Source organism: Pseudonaja textilis, chromosome 1 (assembly GCF_049901715.1).
Source record: "Pseudonaja textilis isolate UNSWEBS1 chromosome 1, rPseTex1.2, whole genome shotgun sequence".
NCBI classification, from domain to species: Eukaryota; Metazoa; Chordata; class Lepidosauria; order Squamata; family Elapidae; genus Pseudonaja; species Pseudonaja textilis.
In genome coordinates, this window is record NC_141990.1 from 13,267,411 (window position 1) to 13,287,294 (window position 19,884).

Here is a 19,884-nt window from a genome sequence, read left to right on the forward strand (position 1 = left end):
CCTATTTTAGGAATTAATCTTGTCAAGGGGCAGGAAAAGGGGAGTTTCAGCTTACCTTGGAAAGTTTATTTTTAGCTTGATTTCCCTTATCTTAATAGCTCTACTTAAATATTTATGTGTCAGCTTTTGTTACTTTTGTAACAGCATTTGTTAGCAGGCTGCTCGGAGTTTTTTCTTTCAGCTGGTGATTCTTGGTTTTCTTAAAGGGGGAAGGGCTGGCTTGAGTTTTCTTGGCACTGTTTTCTGAGGTTTCTGGCATTGTGAGGTTTCTGCAACTGTCCTTTTGGGGTATACTTCCCACACCATCTTGCTGCAATAATTAATATAGCTTGATAAATGGCTTCATGAATTTTATCTGTCAACTGGCAACCAGTCCATAATGACATTAAAGAGAAATCCTGATGTTAGTTGTTCATACCCATCTCCATTCATGGAAACCAAATCAAGCACTCAATAATTATCATTAATTTTCAATCCATAGGTTGCAATCTGAGAATGTTGCATACTGTGTTTTGGAAAGTTTTGCTCAGTTTCAAAAGCACGGAGCAATCCAGAAAAGGGAAAGTGAAAATTAGCATGGTAGGAGAAAAAAGATTAAAATAAATTGATTTAAATGAAAACAGTATAATGAACATATTCTGCATGTTCATTAAATAATATTTCTGGCTTTTAACATTATTTGCATGATTGTAGCATCACGAACGTGGAAGGTACCATGTGAGCAAATACATCCAATTCTGGAGTTTAAATTGTGTCCCTGACAGATGGTTGATTGGTCTCTGTTTGGACGTATCTATCAAGGGAAACTTATTCCTCTCTACATAATAATATCATTGTTGGATTGCTTTTACCTCCTAAGAAGTCTTTCCTAGCATTCAGATGGAATCTAACTTTCTGTTCCTTGCCCTTGAAGGAATACGAGGTAGTTAATTGCCATCTTCGTTGTGATACCTGTTCAAATTTCTCTCCTGCTGGCACAAGTGTCTTCATTTGTCTTTTCTCATGGACAGATATAACCTATTCCTTCATAGTATATTGCATTGAGTATATAGAACAAGGGTTCCTAAACTTGGTTACCTTAAGATCCATGGAAATTCTGGGAGTTGAAGTCCAAGTTTGCCAAGTTTGGGAACTCTTGATCTAGATCATCCTCTAGATCAGGGGTGTCAAATTCGATTTCATTGAGGGACACATCAGGGTTGTATTTGATCTTGGGGGGCCAGGATGGGCATGGCCAGCTTGATATCACTCAGGTTGGGTGTGCCTGTGGGGGCCCAAGTGCTCTGCCAGCAAAAATGGGCTCTTGAGCTCCATTTCTAGCTGTGATGGCCTCCTGCAACCCTCTGCCAGAGAAAACGGAGCTTGGGAGAAACTCCCACATTCTTTTTGCTGGCAGAGGCACCGCAGGTCAGTCCTTCACTGTTTCCAGAGCAGCCCGGTGGGCCAAATCTAAGCAGCCTAAGGGCCGGATCCAGCCCACAGGCTTTGAGTTTGACACCCTTGCTCTAGATCAATTTTACTCAACTGTAGCAACTTTAAGGTATCAGTATCTGAACTTCAACTCCCAAAATTTAGGGATAGGACCAACTAGAGAATTCTGGGAAATGAAGACCAGACATAAAGTTGGTATGATTGAGAAACACTGATCTAGATCAAGTTCGCATTCCATTCTGACTGAATCCTTCTTCAATTATAACACCTAGCATAGAAAAAATAGAATGTCTAGAATAGAGTCCTCTTACTAGAGTTCCTTTTTTTTTTTTTTTGGATCAGCTGACTTTTAATACAACAATTGTGACAGACATTGACCAACTGACTGGCTTGTCACCAAGCCTGATGTGATGGACTGAGAGAGAATGGCTCAAAGTCACCCAATTTGGAACTAAAACTCACAAAGTCCACACATGTTAAAACTACCAAGGTTGAGAAAAAATGGCTCAGAAATAAACAGGTACTGTCTGTAGAGATTCTCAGTCATCCAGGTCATGGTTGTCGCAAAAGTGCTTTTCCAGGAGCCAACTGGACTTCCTTGTTTTTTTCTTTGAAGACATTTCACTTCTCATCCAAGAAGCTGCTTCAGTTCTGACAGGATAGTGGGGAATGGAAGGATTTATATTCCTTGAGACAGTTGGTCATTTGCATCCTTTTAGATGGTCATTGAAGCACTTGGAGATTTATCTCAGGGTCACCTGAGCAGTGCTCCTGGTTCTTGTAGTCTGCAATTTTTCTCTGGAAATCATATACAATTGGGTGTGAACACCCTTTGAATGGTATGGAAGTAGGAATGGATTTCCAGAGAACTTATTTCCATCCATTTGCAGAGAATCTAGAAATCTTTCCATTCCCCACTATCCTGTCAGAGCTGAAGAAGCTTCTTGGATGAGAAGAGAAATGTCTTCAAAGAGAAAAATAAAGAAATTCCAGTTGCCTCCTGAAAAAAAACATCTTTGGGACAAAGAAGTACTGTATTTAAATCAAAGGATCCACCTTCTGCCTGAATCATCCCAGGTTATTTTTTTTAGAAGTTTGGAACCATTTTTCAGAAGCTTCTGTTTCTTGTCTTGGTCTCAAATCTTTCTGAGGCTTAGAATTAAAATTGCATAAGTGTACAGTAAGCATATATACAGTTTTCCTCTCTAGAAAAAAAGAGTTGAAGGAATGTCCATAGTCTACATACAAATATGTTGTGACTCGGAGGTTTGAGCCTGCTCTGTTAGAAGACACAGACTTGAGCAATGAGGAAGAGGAGGATTTGGCCTTGAGGTTTGAGCCTGCTTTGCTGGAAGACTCAGACTTGAGCAATGAGGAAGAGGAGGATTTGGCTCTGAGGTTTGAGCCTGCTTTGCTGGAGGATTTGGAATTGTCTTCCTCCCCAGGACCTTCCTCCCTGGTTGTGCCTCAGGTGTCGACAGATAATCAGGAGAGCGTAGCGGAGCCTCTGGCTGAGAATCAAACTGAGGAATGTTGGTTTGATGCAAAGCAAAGATGTAGGCATAGGTGTGAGATGCAATGTAGAAGGAAAGGACAAATCAGGGACTGAGATGAGAGACTGACACGCCCCTTGGGGAATAAAAGTGCGTGTGTTAGCTCTGGATTCTCGTTCGGGACAATTTGTTAATTTGGGATAGAAGCTTCGACAAATTCTGTGTGTGGCGTTTGCCTGTGATTTATGATCTTGTTTTATTATCGGACTTGGCAGGCAGCTTGTGGGAGACTGCCAAGGACTTCTCCAGCCAAAGGAATTTAACCTTGTTGTTACTGGTCTTGTCTGCTTGTTTATATTCCTTTGGAAACTTGGACTCTCACCTCGTGGGCACAGGTGAGACATAACACAAATAAGTATTAGTTTTCTTCTGTAACTGGGATGTAGCTGATCAATCAATCTATCCATTCATCTTCCATCTATCTATCCATCAATTTGCCTATCCACCCATCTATCATCCATCTCATTCCATTCATCCCATCCATCCATCCATTTGCCTATCCACCCATCTGTCAGAATTCTGTCTAGTGTCACAGGAGAGATGATGGGTGAAGACAAATCAGAGTGAGACCAATGCTTTCTACTCAATGTTGGTGGCTGAAAGGTTGAATAGAAGACAATATGCTGTCCAACACCAAAATTAGTGGGGTCAGTTATGGCCACAAACCCTGTGCTGAATAGAACAAACCTAATAGGTTCCATCCCACATCAAAATTCTGTAGGAAAAGACAATCTTGTTGTATGTGAGATATTTGAGTTCAATTCATCTATGGAGATTCTCAATCATCCAGGTCATGGTTCTCCCAGAAGGTGCCTTTTTTCAAGAGGCAACTGGACTTTCTTGTTTTTCTTTGAAGACGTTTCACTTCTCATCCAAGAAATTCCTTCAGCTCTGACTGCACTGGTGGGGAATGGAAGGATTTATACTCCTTGCAGATAGTTGGTCATTTGCATTCTTTTAGTGAGTTGTTAAGGCCACCTGGAAGTTTATCTGTGACATCAGGGTCACCTGAGTGGTGCAAATGGGTGTGTGGAGCCATCTTGGAACTGTTGAAAGGACTGTGTTGTAGAGTATAAATCCTTCCAGTCCCCACCATCCAGTCAGAGCTGAAGAAGCTTCTTAGATGAGAAGCAAAACGTTTTCAAAGAAAAACCAGAAAGTCCTGTTGCCTCTTGAAAAAGCACCTCTGGGACTTGAATTCAATTCTTTTTTGTCCTTATGTAGCTTCAGTAGATGGATTTTTTTTTTAAAGAAAAAAACACCCCATCACTAAAATTCTTGGCCCATCTGCTTTATATTTTGGGCTGAGGTTTCTAGGCTGAGAAAACATGTTTGTCTGAATAATTCCTATAAAAGTGACAGTGTTTCTTTTTGCCCTGCGGCAGCCTACATCCCTTTTTTCCACCACGAAATGCAATGACCTGACATCTTGTCACAATTTTTTCCCCTTATCTCTGCAACATTCAAATGGGAGATGAGCATTTTACAAGCTTCTGTTCTTAGGATATCTCTTTGGAATGTGACCCTTTGGTAATTGTTTTAATTATCAGTCTGTTCTGATGAAAAGAGTGTGTGGGGGAAGCAATGCAAGTTACGCAACTGAGTGTCACTATTGGTGTTGGCTGAAATCCATCTTGAAATCTCTACTCTAATTGTATATATATGTATGTATGTATGTATATATATATATATATTCTTAAGTTTTCGTGGGTACTTACATGTATGGTATTCAGCTTTGTTCAGGTATTTTCCCACATCATTGTAGTTGTGCTTTTAGAGTTGTAGCGACGTTTCGGCAGAATTTCATCTGCCATCATCAGGATTCTGTATATGTATATTCCGTATATGTATATGTATATATGTATATATGTATGTGTGTGTGTGTGTGTGTGTGTGTGTGTGTGTATATATATATATATATATATATATATATATATATATATATATATATATATACATACATACATACATACATACATACATACATACATACATACACACACATATATTCTGGCACAGTAATAGGCTGCCCCAAATTTAAATCTGAAACCACTATAAAAGCCTGACTCACAGATGAACACTGTACAGAAGCCTGATGATGGCAGATGAGATTCTGCCGAAACGTTGCTACAACTTTAAAAGCACAACTACAATGACGTGGGAAAATACCCGAACAAAGCTGAATGCCATAGATATATATATGTATGTGTGTGTGTGTTTTCTTAAGTTTTCGCAGGTACTTACATGTATGGCATTCAGCTTTGTTCAGGTATTTTCCCACGTCATTGTAGTTGTGCTTTTAAAGTTGTAGCAACGTTTCGGCAGAATTTCATCTGCCATCATCAGGCTTCTGTATATAAGGCTTCCTGTATATCAGGCTTCTGTATATCAGGCTTCCTATGCATAAGCCTTATGATGGCAGATGAGATTCTGCCGAAACGTTGCTACAACTTTAAAAGCACAACTATAATGACGTGGGAAAATACCCGAACAAAGCTGAATACCATACATGTAAGTACCCGCTGCTCATCATGTGTCCAAAGTTTGATAATTTGAGCCTGGTTATTTTCACCTTGAGTGAGAACTTTGGGCTGATTAGTTCCACGATCCATTTGTGATCCATGGTATTCTTAGGAGTTTTCTGTAACATCAGGAGACTCGATGCTGTTACTGTTCTCCTTCAGAGTCCTTAGGTGAACACGATTGCTAATGTTTAAATCTTGCTTGAAATTTGACCATGTCTGGGTTCCTCTAGATTAAATTTTTTGAAAAGTACATATACCAAGATGAAATATTCATTTTAGGAGACATGTTAGAAACAAGCACTTTGCTTAAAAGGATTATAGGAAGATAACTCAGTTCTCTGAAAAAAAGCCAGCCAGGACAGGATTATATTATGTAATAAATAATAACAATAACTTGCAACAATATCTTTAACGGCATCAAACAACATCTGGCTAACTGTGCAATGAAACATAATAATAATTTACATCCTTCGACAGAACCTTTAACATCATGAAATAACATCTGCCTATCGTAGGTCCTTGGGAAGGACTCAATAGGTAGATAAAAATGCCAAATCCAGTCTAAACATGGAACTGATTGTTTCATCAACATAACGACCATGTATAAAGTTTTATGTTACCTGATTTCCATCAAGTTGAAGCGCTTTACAAATTACTTAAAACATTAAAAACAAGAAGAAAAAAAGCAGAGAAAAAAAAGAAGGGTAGAGATGACAAGATGAAAAAAAAACCAGACATATTATGATCCCACTGCACATCATTATTATGTTGTATTTATGACTAGAATAAATATTCTTGAGGGTACACAAAAACAAAATTGAATTAAAAGATGGAGGCAAAAGACCATCGAGCAAGGAATAACATTAAAGGAGAATATGGTCGAAGGATCTAGAATTAAGAGTTGGATGGGACCTTGGAGGTCTTCTAGTCCAACCCCCTTGCTTAGGCAGGAAACCCTATACCATTTCAAACTATTGGTTATCCTGTCCAATTTCCTCTTAAAAACTTCTAGCATTGGAGCATTTACAACTTCTGGAGGCAAGTTGTTCCACTGATTAATTGTTCTGTCAGGAAATTTCTCCTTAGTTCTAGGTTGCTTCTTTCCTTGATTAGTTTCCATCCATTGCTTCTTGTCCTGCCCTCAGGTGCTTTGGAGAATGGCTTGACTCTCTCTTCTTTGTGGCAACTCCTGAGATATTGGAACACTGCTATGATGTCAGCCCTTGTCCTTCTTTTCATCAAACTAGACATACCCAGTTCTAGTAATCCTTCATATGTTTTAGTCTCCAGTCCCCCAATCATCTGTGTTGCTCTTCTCTGCACTCTTTCTAGAATCTCAGCATCTTTTTTATATCGTGCAACAAAAACTGGATGCAGTGTTCCAAGTGTGGCCTCACCAAGGCATTATAAAGTGGTATTAACACTTCATGTGATCTTAATTTTATCCCTCTATTCATGCAGCCTAGAACTGTGTTGGCTTTTTTGGCAGTTGCAGCACACTGCTGGCTCATATTTAAAATGATTGTCCACTAGGACTCCAAGATCCCTCTCACAGTTACTACTTTTGAGGATCTGACCTCCCTTATACTACTCGGAGGACGCAGAATAGATTGAGAGCAGGAGACCCTAAATGTAAAACCAATATCTCAAGTGGAGACTCTTAGAGGATAACAATACACTATGTGAATGCGGAGAGACACATAGCTCAGCCCATCTGCTGGTATATTGGCTATACCAAAAACATGTACTTACTATGGCCAATGACAAAGCCAAAAAGGTGGCTTCATTCTGGCAGTTTAAAGTTTGATCTAGACATGGAGGAATTACATAATATTGATTTAATACCGTCCTACGTATATTCATTCACATATGTACACATATGCCTCCATACACAGAAACCACATTTTTCTATAAACACCCCTGTTTTAAACAGTGTCACTCTCTCTGTTTCTAAAATGAAGCAAAATACAGAGTATTTCTAAATCACATTTTTTTAAAAAGTGAAGAACAGCAGCTGGGATCAGCGGGATTCAGCAAGTCTTGAGGGAAAAACACCAGCTTTTCCAGCTCCCTCACCTTGGTGGGAACAACCTTCCATTTCAAGATTTATATTTCTTGAATCTCTTATTCTTGGTTTCTCCTGGTTCCATGCCCTACAAAGAGGTCTTTGGCTTACCAGCCCTGGGCTGAATATTATAAACTTGGCTGGCTCTAGACAGTTGGACTATAATGGGTTTCTTCTTCACAGCCTATTCAAGCAACAGCTATGAACTTTATGCAAGCATTATCTGTTCCTTTTGCAGACTTTTTTCTTGTCTAATTTATGGTCTCAGAGTCCTAGCATTATCTGTCGAGTTACCTGATTTATAGTCTAATTCATAAAGCCACTGAAAAGATGCTAACCGCCACCTGCTTGTTCACCACTCAGTATTTGCTTGTGCGAATCTCTATGTTCCTTTGCAAGATTATGCTACTGGTTCACACTGGTTCTAGCAATCCGGTAGCGCCAATCAGCAGTTGGTCCCTCCCACCCACCCTTTCTTGTCCTATATTTCCTTTGTTTGTAGCTCAGCTGATAGGCATGGCAGAGTGGATTGCCGTGCCTCAGCTGTTTTACTCACCAGCGCTGACGGTAAGGTAAGTTTTCATGCTTAAAATTGCCCGTTTTAGAAATCTCCCCATGTGCACTCAAAGAACAGGTAGTAAAATATTTTTAATTCTACCACTGGATGGCTTAACCTCAAAAGCAGTAAAGCCGGTCAGTGGTGCAGTTAGGATGCTCAGGGCTGAAATCCAAAGAGGCTTTATGAATAATAGTGTAGATCAGGGGTGTCAAACTCAAGGCCCACAGGCCAGATCCAGCCTGTGGGGTGCTTAGATCTAGCCTGTGGGGCTGCTCTGAATACAGTGAAGGGCTGGCCTGTGGTTCCTCTGCCAGCAAAAATGGAGCTTGTGGGGACCTCCCGAGCTCCATTTTCACTGGCAGAGGGTTGCAGGAGGCCATCACAACCAAAAATGGAGCTTGGAAGCCCATTTTTGCTGGCAGAGCGCTTGGTCCACTACAGGAGTCGCCTGACATGAGTGACATCAACCCGGCCATGCCAACCCTGGCCACATCCACCCTGGCTCCCCAAAGTCCAACACAATGCTGATGTGGCCCTCAATGAAATCAAGTTTGACACCCCTGGTCTCTAGATGACAAATTTCCTATCCAGAAATGGGGCCCTTCTCTGCAGCATCCTTTTCTTATTATTTTATAAAATAGCACAAAACTAGAACCTCTTTTTTTGCAACGTGAACAAATAGCTTATGGTGCTCATTGTCAAGAAAAATACATGGCTGTCCAAAAGGAGATTTGAAACGGAGCTTTCCTCCTTCCTCCCCACCAACACCATTAAATCCTGAACATAAAAATTTACTGAGTTACACCATTGCAACAAATCACAAGGAGCCTCAGCTTTGGGGCAAGTCTTGATTGATCTATACCACAATTTACTGCTGATTGCGTGTGCTGAAGCTTGACTATCTCTATTCCCTGTTTGTTTTGTGCCTGGCATTGCAATGATGGGAATCTAAACAGCATCATTCAGAGGCAGTTATCTAAAGAGTTCCTCAAAAATAACATGCCAAGTTTGTGGGTCTGCTCTGAATGAGGACCGCAGCAAAGGAAAATGAGTCTGGTAGAAGGGAAGGACTGAAGAAGTTATGGTTGGATGGAACTGAAGAGATGCTCAGAAAAAAAAAAAAGAATTGAGGAAGGAACATAAGAATATTGTATCTAATTTATAAGCCCGAAGATAAACTTTTACAAATATTGGCAATCATCACTAACCTTTTTGATAATTCTCAATGTGTATTAAATTTTAATTCACTTTAAAAAGACAGAAAGGAAGAAGAAAGGAAGAGTTGACAAGCTTTTAAAAAGTCGTCGTAAAAGTAATAGCAATAGCATTTAGACTTATATACCGCTTTCCAGTGCTTTACAGCCCTCTCTAAGCAGTTTACAGAGTCAGTATATTTCCCCCAACAAACTAACTCCACATTTTACCCACCTCAGAAAGATGGAAGGCTTAGTCAACCTCGAGCTGATCAGAATTGAACTGCTGGCAGTCAGCAGAGTTAACCTGCAATATTGCACTCTAACCGCTGTGTTACCGTGGCTCAAGTAAGAATGGTTTATAAGGATGAAAGGTATGGAGAGGTGTAGGGAATGGTGATGGTGTAACCTAGATTTATTTGGGTTTCCTTTTGTCATCTCATGCTTTTAATTTACTGTTTCTTACTCTTTTTCTGCACTCTGCCTAAGATGGCTTGCACTGGAGAAGACAGAGGATATGGTGGTAGCCCTGGCTGGTGATTGCCCCTGAAACATGGAGAAGAAACAAGGAAGGGATTTCTGGTTACTTTTAGAGAAACTGGGTCCTCATCTGCATTTCATGGTCTGGGTCTATTGATCTTCACAACCAGAACTAAATGGAAGCTGTGCTGAATGCAGGGTTCTGACAAGTTGCTAGTTGGGAATTGTGTAGAAGACACTTTGAAGTTTGTAATTGGCTGATGGGGTCTACTGAGACAAGAAAGAAATCTACGAATAGGTCACTGAGAAATGACTGGTTTCTTAGGTACCTCATAATTGATCTAAGCTCTAATGTGGTCTTGGTATTCTTGTATCAGCAAAGGAAAATTTCTTAGGGTTAGATCAATCAAATTGAAAAGGCTTAATAAATCACTTTCAAGAGACAACTCACAAATTTTGATTCCTTCCCTCTGCCCTTTCCTTTCTAATACATAGAATGTAGAACGATAGGGCTGGATGGGACCTCAGAGGTTTCTTTAGTCCAACCCACTACTTAAAAAAGAAGACCTTATCTTGGTTAAATGGTTGCCCACGCTCTTTCTCCTTCCCCCTCTTCCGGTATTTAGTTCATTCAACCCTGTTTCTGCATGAGCCTACACATTTGCACCTTTTCTATGATCCCACAAAAATCCATATAAATATCCACGGGGATCTTTTCTAATTTATGTGTTTCCAAGTGCTTTTTCCTAGTTTGATACATATACATTTTTGGGGGTGTATACTCCTCTAGCTAACAACATTTGAATGAAATGAACCACAACATTCAGAATTCTATAAATATCAATGTTTTCACTTTTTGTTTATATTCAGGATGTGAAAATTAGACTTGTATTAAAGGGCAAATGCAGTTCAGTAGCAGGAAGTATAAAATATGCTTTATTGAACTTTGGAATCATGCCCAATTGCCCAGAAAGGAAGGCAATCTTAAGTTGGTGTGGAAATTAATATTTTGTAGAATAGCATAATGGAAAGTAGCAGATAACCTTCTGGTAAATCTGTCCTTCATCACTTGTTATATGACCCATGAACTCATTATGAGAATAGGCAAGTCATTCCCAAAGTCATTTTGCAAAAGAGTCTGAAATAGGTTCCCAGACACCCGTAGTGGAAGTCATACTGCAGGATCCAGTCTGGGTCTATCACTGGGACCAGAGATTTAATTTTTTGAACTTTCGGACTTGTGCTGGAACCCATTGTGATGACTCAGGGCCCAGCACAGAGGCAACACAGGCAGCTGGCATTTCAAATCGCCCCTTTATTGCTCCAAATTTCCCCAAACTCTCCCATGTTTCTGGCAAGTCCCAGAGCAAAGTGATAACACACACACACACACACACACACACACACACACACACACACACCTCAAGCAGCCTCTGGCTGCAAATAGTCCAGCCCAACGGTGTGAACACAACAGCTGCAAAGCAAGAAATCCAGCAGGACAAGTCAAGGAGTTCAGGAAGCAAAGGAGTAAGTCAAGTATCCAGAAATACAGAAAGAATGCATGGAATCCAGGAAAGTTCAAACATCAGCACTCACCACTCCAAGAATTCAGTCTTTGTTCCCAACAAATGACCCTTCTTACAGCGTTTCTTTAAGCCTCAGTCCCCAGGTGTGCCTTGTGAAGAGAGGCGGGGTACATTCCTCCCGAGTAGCTGAGTCAGTCTGCACTGTTCTTGCCTTCTGTCCACTCTCTGTGCTTGAGGATCAGAAAGGGGTGGTCCCTGCTGATCGCCTGAACTCTGTCTCTCATGTTCACTGCTTAGTCTCTCTGGGTCATCCTGCCCTGTTCCTCCCTGCCTATAAGCCATCTCAATCCTGAAAGGCCCTGACCTGACTGGATCTGCTCCTCCCCATTTTCCTCTGAAGCCAATGAAGCCTCCCCTTGATCTCTGTCAGCTCCTGTTCCAGCTCGTCTTCCCCATAGATTCAGGCTTCTATGGGGGCAGGACACCCATCTTCAGAGAACTTCTCCCTACCAGAATATGGTGAGAGAAAAGGTCCCGGAGAATGGGCTCCAGCACTGAAAGCTGTCTGAAATCTTGGAAGACCAAATCGCTGGTTCCAGTGACCGACCCAGACTGGATCCTGCAACATTACCCTGGGTATAGATAAATAGATAGAAGATAAGACAGACAGACAAACAGACAGACAGATAGAGGATCCAAGATAGATAGATAGATAGATAGATAGATAGATAGATAGATAGATAGATAGATAGATAGATAGATAGATAGATATTGATAGATAGATATTGGTAGACAGACAGAAACAGTTATTCTGAACAGAAAAAAATAGTATTTGTTTTATTATTTTATTATTACATTTTATTATTATTTTATTTATTTATTTTATTATTTACTTATCCATCCATCCGCCCAGTCTGGTCAACTGCTCTGGGATTTCTGGTGGTCCCCCAACCAATTCCTAATAAAGTCCAATGCTCCTTAGGTTTCTGAGCTAAGCTAAAGTCATAACAGCCTATGCACAAGCTACTGGACTCCATCCTAATTCACTGTCTTGAATTGGACCAATCCAGTTTGAGTTAGTGAGGGGTCCTTGGTCCTCCCTGAGCTTGGTTGTTTTCTTGCAGATGTTTCATGATCTAAACTAGGTAACATCAAGAAAACAATCTCAGCTCAGAGAGGCACCAAGAAAACAATCAATCTCAGAGAGATGCCAAGGACCGCTCATTTCAACCCCAGGCTACACATATCCTCGTTTATTAATTTGAGGCAGTGCCTCAAAAGAATTGCTCTACTCTGACAGCTTGAATGACAATTGGGCTGCTTATTTTAGCTAGTCACTTCAGTCCAGTTGAAAAGAGCATCTGTGTATGCCTAAACTAGTGTCTAGAATAAAGTGGGCAGTTCTCTGAGCTTTACTTCAGTTTTGTACTTTTCTTTTATTCTTAAAAAGAGACGGAATAAAATTGCTAAGCTTAAAACAATAGAGACTCTTCAAAGCAGGGGTGGGCTGCTACTGGTTTACACCGGTTCAGGTGAACCAGATGTTAATTTTACATCTGGTTTGCTGAACCGGTAGTTGCAACGACTGGCTGGCCCTGCCACCCCTCCCCTCCCCTCCCAGGAGTCTTCACATGGCTCATTTGGGATTCCAGGTAAGTGCAGGGCCTGTGTGGAGGCTGGAGGAGGGCAAAAAAACGGGCCTCCCAGAGGTTTCGGAAGGCCGGAAACATGCCCGTTTCTGGCCTCCAGAGAGTCTACAGAGCCTGGGGAGGGGAAAAACAGGCCTCCTGGATGCTTGAGGAAAGGCTCCAGAGCCTGGGGAGGGCAAAAAAATAGGCTGGCCAGAAGTTTGGGAAGGCCGGAAATGGGCCCGTTTCTGGCTTCCAGAGAGCCTCCGGAGCCCAGGGAGGACGTTTTCGCCCTCCCAGAGGCTCAAGGAAATCCTCGAGCCAGGAGAGGGCAAAAACTCTCCCCCCGCCACCATGGTGCAGGAGGCCATGCCCGGTGTTGTATATAGATATTTGCATACTTGTAATACTACATTCTGATTGGACTGCCATTGCCACCTATTGATTGGTTACTTAACTACTGTTGAAATTGGTCCGCCTGACGGCGGGAAGTTTAAGAAGCTGTCATTGGCCGCGAGCCGCGAGCAGCCGCTATAAAAGAGGCTGCCGCGGCTCCGGTTTTGTTGAAGTTACTGCTAGCTAATGAAGACCTGAATTCACACTGGTCTCGATTCAGATCTTTCCCATGACAGAACACCCACCATGGCTATGCCACCCAGCAACCGGGCAGAGAATTGATTACTAAATTTTTTTGAAGCCCACTCCTGCTTCAAAGTACGTCAGGGTCACACCTTAGTCTATACTGTTATAAGCTAAGCAGGTAGATTCCCTTCTGTTTGCTAAGAAATAAAGTTTGTTTTATTATATATCCTTCTACGGGCTCAGGATATTTCTGAAGTAATAAAAAAACCCCGAAACTGAAAATATTGTCACCAAATAAGTCAAAGAGACTAAAGAAGATGCAATAAGCTGTGAGTGTGATTCTGAGCTGTGTTTTAATTTAAGTTGTAAGTATTTAATATCCTGTTCTAACTCGGGTTAATTAAATTAAGTTTTTAAGTACAATGGCCACTGTCACCATTTACACTGGCCAGCAATTTGGAATTGGCAAATTGTTAATGGGCCTCACCTGTGATGCCCTCTTTAATTCATATATTGGCACTTGGAAAGTTTAGTTTTGATGAATGGTGACACAAAATGGCTTCATTGGCAGCAGCAGGATAGTTAGAAATGGGCCTGGTGTGGTCAGAGCCACTGTGTTTTTTTAATGCAGAAATAAGGGGAAAAAATTACAGCCTCAAATTTAATAGCATTTTAAAGCTGAAAGATGAATTTATGTAGCTGCTGGAGAGACACTTCCAGGCAATTTCATGCACTGTGGTGCCTTTAAATAAATTTAAACAGGGTTAAAAGGGCTTAAGGAGCCCTCCTATTTCATATATAACTTTAAAAGCACAACTACAATGACGTGGGAAAATACCCGAACAAAGCTGAATGCCATACATGTAAGTACCCACGAAAACTTAAGAATATATATATATATATTCTTTTATTGAGTTTCATTATAAAATAAAAATAAAGGAAAAAAATCCCTGAAAGTTAGAAGAGAATGAAAAAGTGCAATTGGAGAGGAAAAAAATGGTAATTTCTGACTTTTTTCACTCCAGTAAAACACAAAAAATACAACCAACCTCAATCTTCTGCGCTGCATTTTGCAACATTTCAAACCATTTCCATAATAGCAAAAATCATCCAAATCATCCAAGCCTAAAATCGACATTTCACTTTTTTTCTGTTTTGAGTAAACACTCTGCCCAAACACTCTGCAATCTTGGAAGATACTATGCTTCCTAATCCAAAAAAGGCTCAAGAAAGGAATTTTACCAAAGCATAAGTAGGTGCTTAGTTGGTTTCACACAACAACTAATGGGTTAACTTGCATGGGTTACTTAGAAAAAACATATGAAAGTCTGTAGAGATTCTCAGTCATCCAGGTCATGGTTGTCCCAAATATGTTTTTTCAGGAGGCAACTGGGTTTTCTTGTGTTTTTTTATTTGTTTGTTTGAAGACATTTCACTTCTCACCCAAGAAGCTTCTTCAGCACTGACTGGGTTTATATTCCTTGCAGACAGCTGGTCATTTGCCTCCTTTTACGGGGTCTTTGAAGCTAGGGATGGGATCCGACCAGTATAACTACCAGTTCTGTTGCTCTGCGTCGCGCACACATGCGCAAGTTGTGCAAGTGCAATTTACGACCTGCTGAGCTGCCCAGACAGCTGAGCAGCGCTGCGTGTGGGTGCGCAGCGGTTGGAAAAGCCCTTTTTTCCTGCTTTTTCAACCGCAGCTGTGCTGCGCACAGCAGCTGCGGTTGAAAAAGCAGGAAATAAAGGGCAGGAAAGAGCCCAGGTGGGCGGGTGGGCCAAAACAGCAGCAGACAAAGAACCAGCTCTGTGTCTGCTGCTCTTCAGAGCTACTGGTTCTGTAGAGCCAGGCAGAACCGGTAGAATCCCACCCCTGGTTGAAGCCCTGGAGGTTTATCTGTATCCTCAGATTCACCTGAGTAGCGCTCCTGATTCCTGCAATCTGCAATTCCCCCCCCACCCGAAATCCATTCAGACAGAAAAACAACAACAACAAGAAAGTCCAGTTGCCTCCTGAAAAAGCACCCTTGAGACAACCATGACCTGGATGACTGAGAATCTCTACAGACTTTTAGCTATCCAATTTGGGATGAGCACCCATCAAATGGTGTGGGAGTATGTACGGATTTACAGGAACCAGGAGCACTACTCAGGTGACCCCGAGGACACAGATAAACCTCCAAGTGCTTCAACGACTCTCTAAAAGGATACAAATGACCAGCTGTCTGCAAGGATTATAAATCCTACCATTCAGCACCATCCAGTCAGAGCTGAAGAAATTTCTTGGAAGAGAAGTAAAAATGTCTTCAAAAAGGAGAAGCAACAACAAGAAAGTCCAGTTGCCTCCTGAAAACATATGAAGAACAATTGCTGGAATTGGGTATGTCTAGTTTAATGAAAAGAAGGATTAGGGTAAGGTGACCAACCATCCTCCTTTAGGGAGGACAGTCCTCCTTTTGTAAGTTGTGTCCTCTCTCGAAAAGCGTCCTCCTACATGTCCTCCTTTTTGATATTTGAAGACTAATCTGTAAATCTCTGTATTGGATCGATGCCAATCCGATCCACTGTATGTGATGTGACTTATTTGTATCCTACATGACGATTCGTCAAGGCTCAGTACAGAGCGGCAAGACGCGATTATGAGACACATGCGCTCCACACAGGAGAATTGTTTTGAGAGTGTGTGCCATGCGCAAGAGTGCACCGTGCGCAGGAGTATGCTGTGCGCAAGAGAGCGCCGTGCGCAAGTGGCTTTGTTTTTTTCCTTCAATTTATTTGTGTCCCCCTTTTCATTGTAAAAAAGTTGGTCACCTTAATTAGGGGAGATATGATAGCAGTATTCCAATATCTCAAGGGTTGCCACACAGAAGAGGGAGTCAAGCTATTCTCCAAAGCACCTGAGGGCAGGGCAAAAAAGCAGTGGGTGGAAACTAATCAAGGAGAGAAGCAACCTAGAAGGATAAATTTCCGAAATAATATAGGGTTTCCTGCTTGAGCAGGGGGTTGGACCAGAAGATTACTAAGGTCCTTTCCAACTCTGTTATTCTGTTAACTTGTAGGTCTCTTCTAGCTAGAGGAGAGAAATAAATGATATTATGAATCACCATGCTGTCATGAAAATGATGAAAATTTTGTATTCTCTATCAGTCCTCGTGCAGTTGGTGGAATTTACTTAATTATTTATGCAGTGGCATTACCGTGAATTTCTCATCATTTCGATATCATTGTGACTTATATTGGATACTTATGTCTGAGTTTGATTTATTTGTGGTGTATTTTTGGAAAAAAATAAATCCTTCTTTCAAACTGATTGAGAACTTTTTCTCAAAATGTGAAGTATCTTTCAAAAGATGTTTTTTTTTTTTTCTGGCAGCCTGTGGTACCATTGGGGAAGAGTTTGGAAGGATTGATTGTTGGAGATGGCTTGTGAAGTAATATATTTTAATGCTGTTTTTCTCCCCTTGTTGAAGTTCATCCCCTGAATCAGAGCAGGGATATTGCACACTGTGAAGTACAGTTAGTCCACAATTACAACCAGTCATTTAGTGACTTTCCAAAGTTACAATAGCACTTTTAAAAAGTGACTTATGGCCATTTTTCACACTTACAACCATTGCAGTATCTCCATGGTCATGTGATCAAAATTCAGATGATTCATATTGAAGTGGAACTCTATGTGATCTGACTCGATTTTATGACCTTTTTGGACAGCCGTTAAGTCATATAGTCATTAAGCAAATCCATTTTACTGAGTGGTTGGGGTTTTTATTTGCCTGAGAAGACTTGAAACTGGCAAAACCTGTCATAAATCACATTCATGTGACCACGGAGGCTGTAACTAGGTTGTAAATGCAAGCCAGTCGCCAAGCACCTGAAATACGATCATGGGAGCAGGGGAGTGGCAGTCACAAATTCAGAAATGGTTGGGGTTTTTTTTGAATCCATCATAACTTTGAATAGTTGTTAAGTGACAGTCTGTAGAGATTCTCAGTCATCCAGGTCCCAAAGGTGCTTTTGCAGGAGGCAACTGGACTTTCTTGTTTTTTCTTTTGAAGACGTTTTGCTTCTCATCCAAGAAGGTTCTTTAGCTCTGACAGGATGGTGGGGAATGGAAGGATTTATAATCCTTGCCGATAGCTGGTCATTTGCATTCTTTCAGAGGGTCGTTGAAGAAGCACTTTGAGGTTCAGCTGTGTCCTCGGGGCGGTGAGTAGCACTCCTAGTTCCTGTAGTCTCCTTTTTTTTTTTCTGTAGCCCAGTTGGCTTCCTAAAAAAGCACCTTTACCTGGATGACTGAGAATCTCTACAGATTTTTAGCTATACAATTTGGGATGAATACCTTTTGAATGGTGTTGGGAGTAGGAATGGATTTCCAGAGGAAAAAAATGCAGACTACAAGAACCAGGAGCGTGACCCAGGTGACCCTGAGGACACAGATGAACCTCCAAGTGCTTCAACGGCCCTCTAAAAGGATGCAAATGACCAGCTGTCTACAAGGAGCATAAATCCTTCCATTCCCCACCATCCTGTAAGAGCTGAAAAAGCTTTTTGACTAAGAAGCGAAACGTCTTCGAAGAAAAGACAAGAAAGTCCAGTTGCCTCCTAAAAAAGCAACTTCGGGTTAGGTGACAGTCATTAAGTGAGGGCTACTCTTACTCTCCTTTATTTGCATCACTTGTTATTTCTAATATGTCGTGCTTTGGGTTCGAGAGATGAATGAGAATGTGAGCAGGCTTTCCTGTCTTTATGCCATTAGGGAGAAGATGCCATTCCATCATGTCACAGCTGGGCTGCTGTACAAAGGAAACTATCTGAACCGGTCCCTCTCAGCAGGAAGCGACAGTGAACAGTTGGCCAACATCTCAGTGGAAGAATTGGATGGTAAGGATCGACTAAAATGTTGGTAGGGAGGAACGTAGGGTTCTGTTTTTCTTTATTCTTTCAATTTGTTGGTTAAGTCTTACAGACTTGAAAAGTGAGATATGAAGGACTCAAGCTTAGGGTATGGTGACATGAAATTCAATATCCCTCTTGAAGAGTTTTGGGAATTTACTTTTTAGAAATGGGTTTTTTTTTAAGTTAGTGTCAGAGTCCGGCATCCACCCCCATTCAAATCACGAGTCTCTAGCCACATCTTTCAGAGTTTAAAGAAAGTGAAACATGACAGTGCTACCTGGATGTAACCAACACAGAAACACATTATTCATTTCACCCTTGACCCTGGTCTTCCCCCCACCCTATGGATGTATCTTCTCCAATGGGACACATCCATAGCCAAGAGTCATCAATCATGCTCTCCAGTAATAATCTTGCACACCAGAAGCTTCAGTTGCTTAGAAAGTATCTATAAGCATTTAAGGAATGCACTAGTCCCCTCACTTCCCTTTCTGCTGACAACTCTAAAAGACCAGAGAAATATTTTTGGAGTTGACAGAAGGTTGAAGGCGCTATCCAAAATTAATTACATACAGTATGCACATGGGAGCTTGAATTCATTTATGAGAAAAAGCTGATCAATAGACATCTAGAGATAATGGATCTCTGGACACATAGAGATAAACCATAGAGGTAAATCAACCATAATAGACATAAAGAGATAGATACATAGAAGATAGATAGAATTGTTTATTGGCCGAGTGTGATTAGATATACAAGGAATTTGTTTCCAGTGTATAAGCTCTCAATGTACATATAACAACAGTGATAAGCAACAAAGTTATAGTCATAAGGAGATAGGTAGTAGGGAAGATGAGAATAATGATGGTAATATTGCCTTTTTAGACAGTTTGACAGTGTTGTAGGAATTAGTTGTTTAGCAGAATGATGGCATAGGGGGAAAACTGTCCTTGTGTCTATTCTTCTGATATGCTGTGCCCTATAGAGTTTTTTTGAGGGTAGGAGTTGAAACAGTTTATGTCCAGAATGTGAGGGGTCCATAGATATTTTCACAGCCCTTTTTTTTGACTCGTGCAGCATACAGGTCCTCAATGGAAGGCAGAAAGTAGCCAGAAAATAAATAAATCTGCATTTCTAATTATCTGTTGAAGTCTGTGTCTGTCTTGATTGGTTGCACTGCCAAACCAGACAGTTAAAGAGGTGCAGATGACAGACTCAATAATCCCTTTGTAGAACTGTATCAGCAGCTCCTTGGGCAATTTGATCTTTCTGGGTTGGTTTAAAGAGATATCCCATAGAAATAAACCAGCCATCAGTAGTTCACATTTTTATACCATTGAAAAGAGACAATAAAAATTCTAAGAAGGAAACAAAAAGACCAGAAGACATTAAAACATCAGCAAAATCAGACCTTTGGGTCACTACATTGCAAAGGTGAGTGTGGAG

The 19,884-nt window shown here is 41.0% G+C and overlaps 1 protein-coding gene across 2 annotated transcripts in view; it reads left to right on the forward strand.

Annotated features, from left to right (window-relative positions):
• CALN1 (calneuron 1) overlaps positions 1-19,884 on the forward strand; it is a 234,738-nt gene that overhangs the window by 80,228 nt on the left and 134,626 nt on the right. Inside the window, exon 2 of one of the 2 annotated variants that reach the window (XM_026708568.2) lies at positions 18,303-18,423. In XM_026708568.2, coding sequence (XP_026564353.1) covers positions 18,303-18,423 — 121 coding nt within the window. Of the gene's footprint in view, positions 1-18,298; positions 18,424-19,884 lie in introns of both variants that reach the window. The other variant, XM_087926293.1, reaches the window with a different exon arrangement.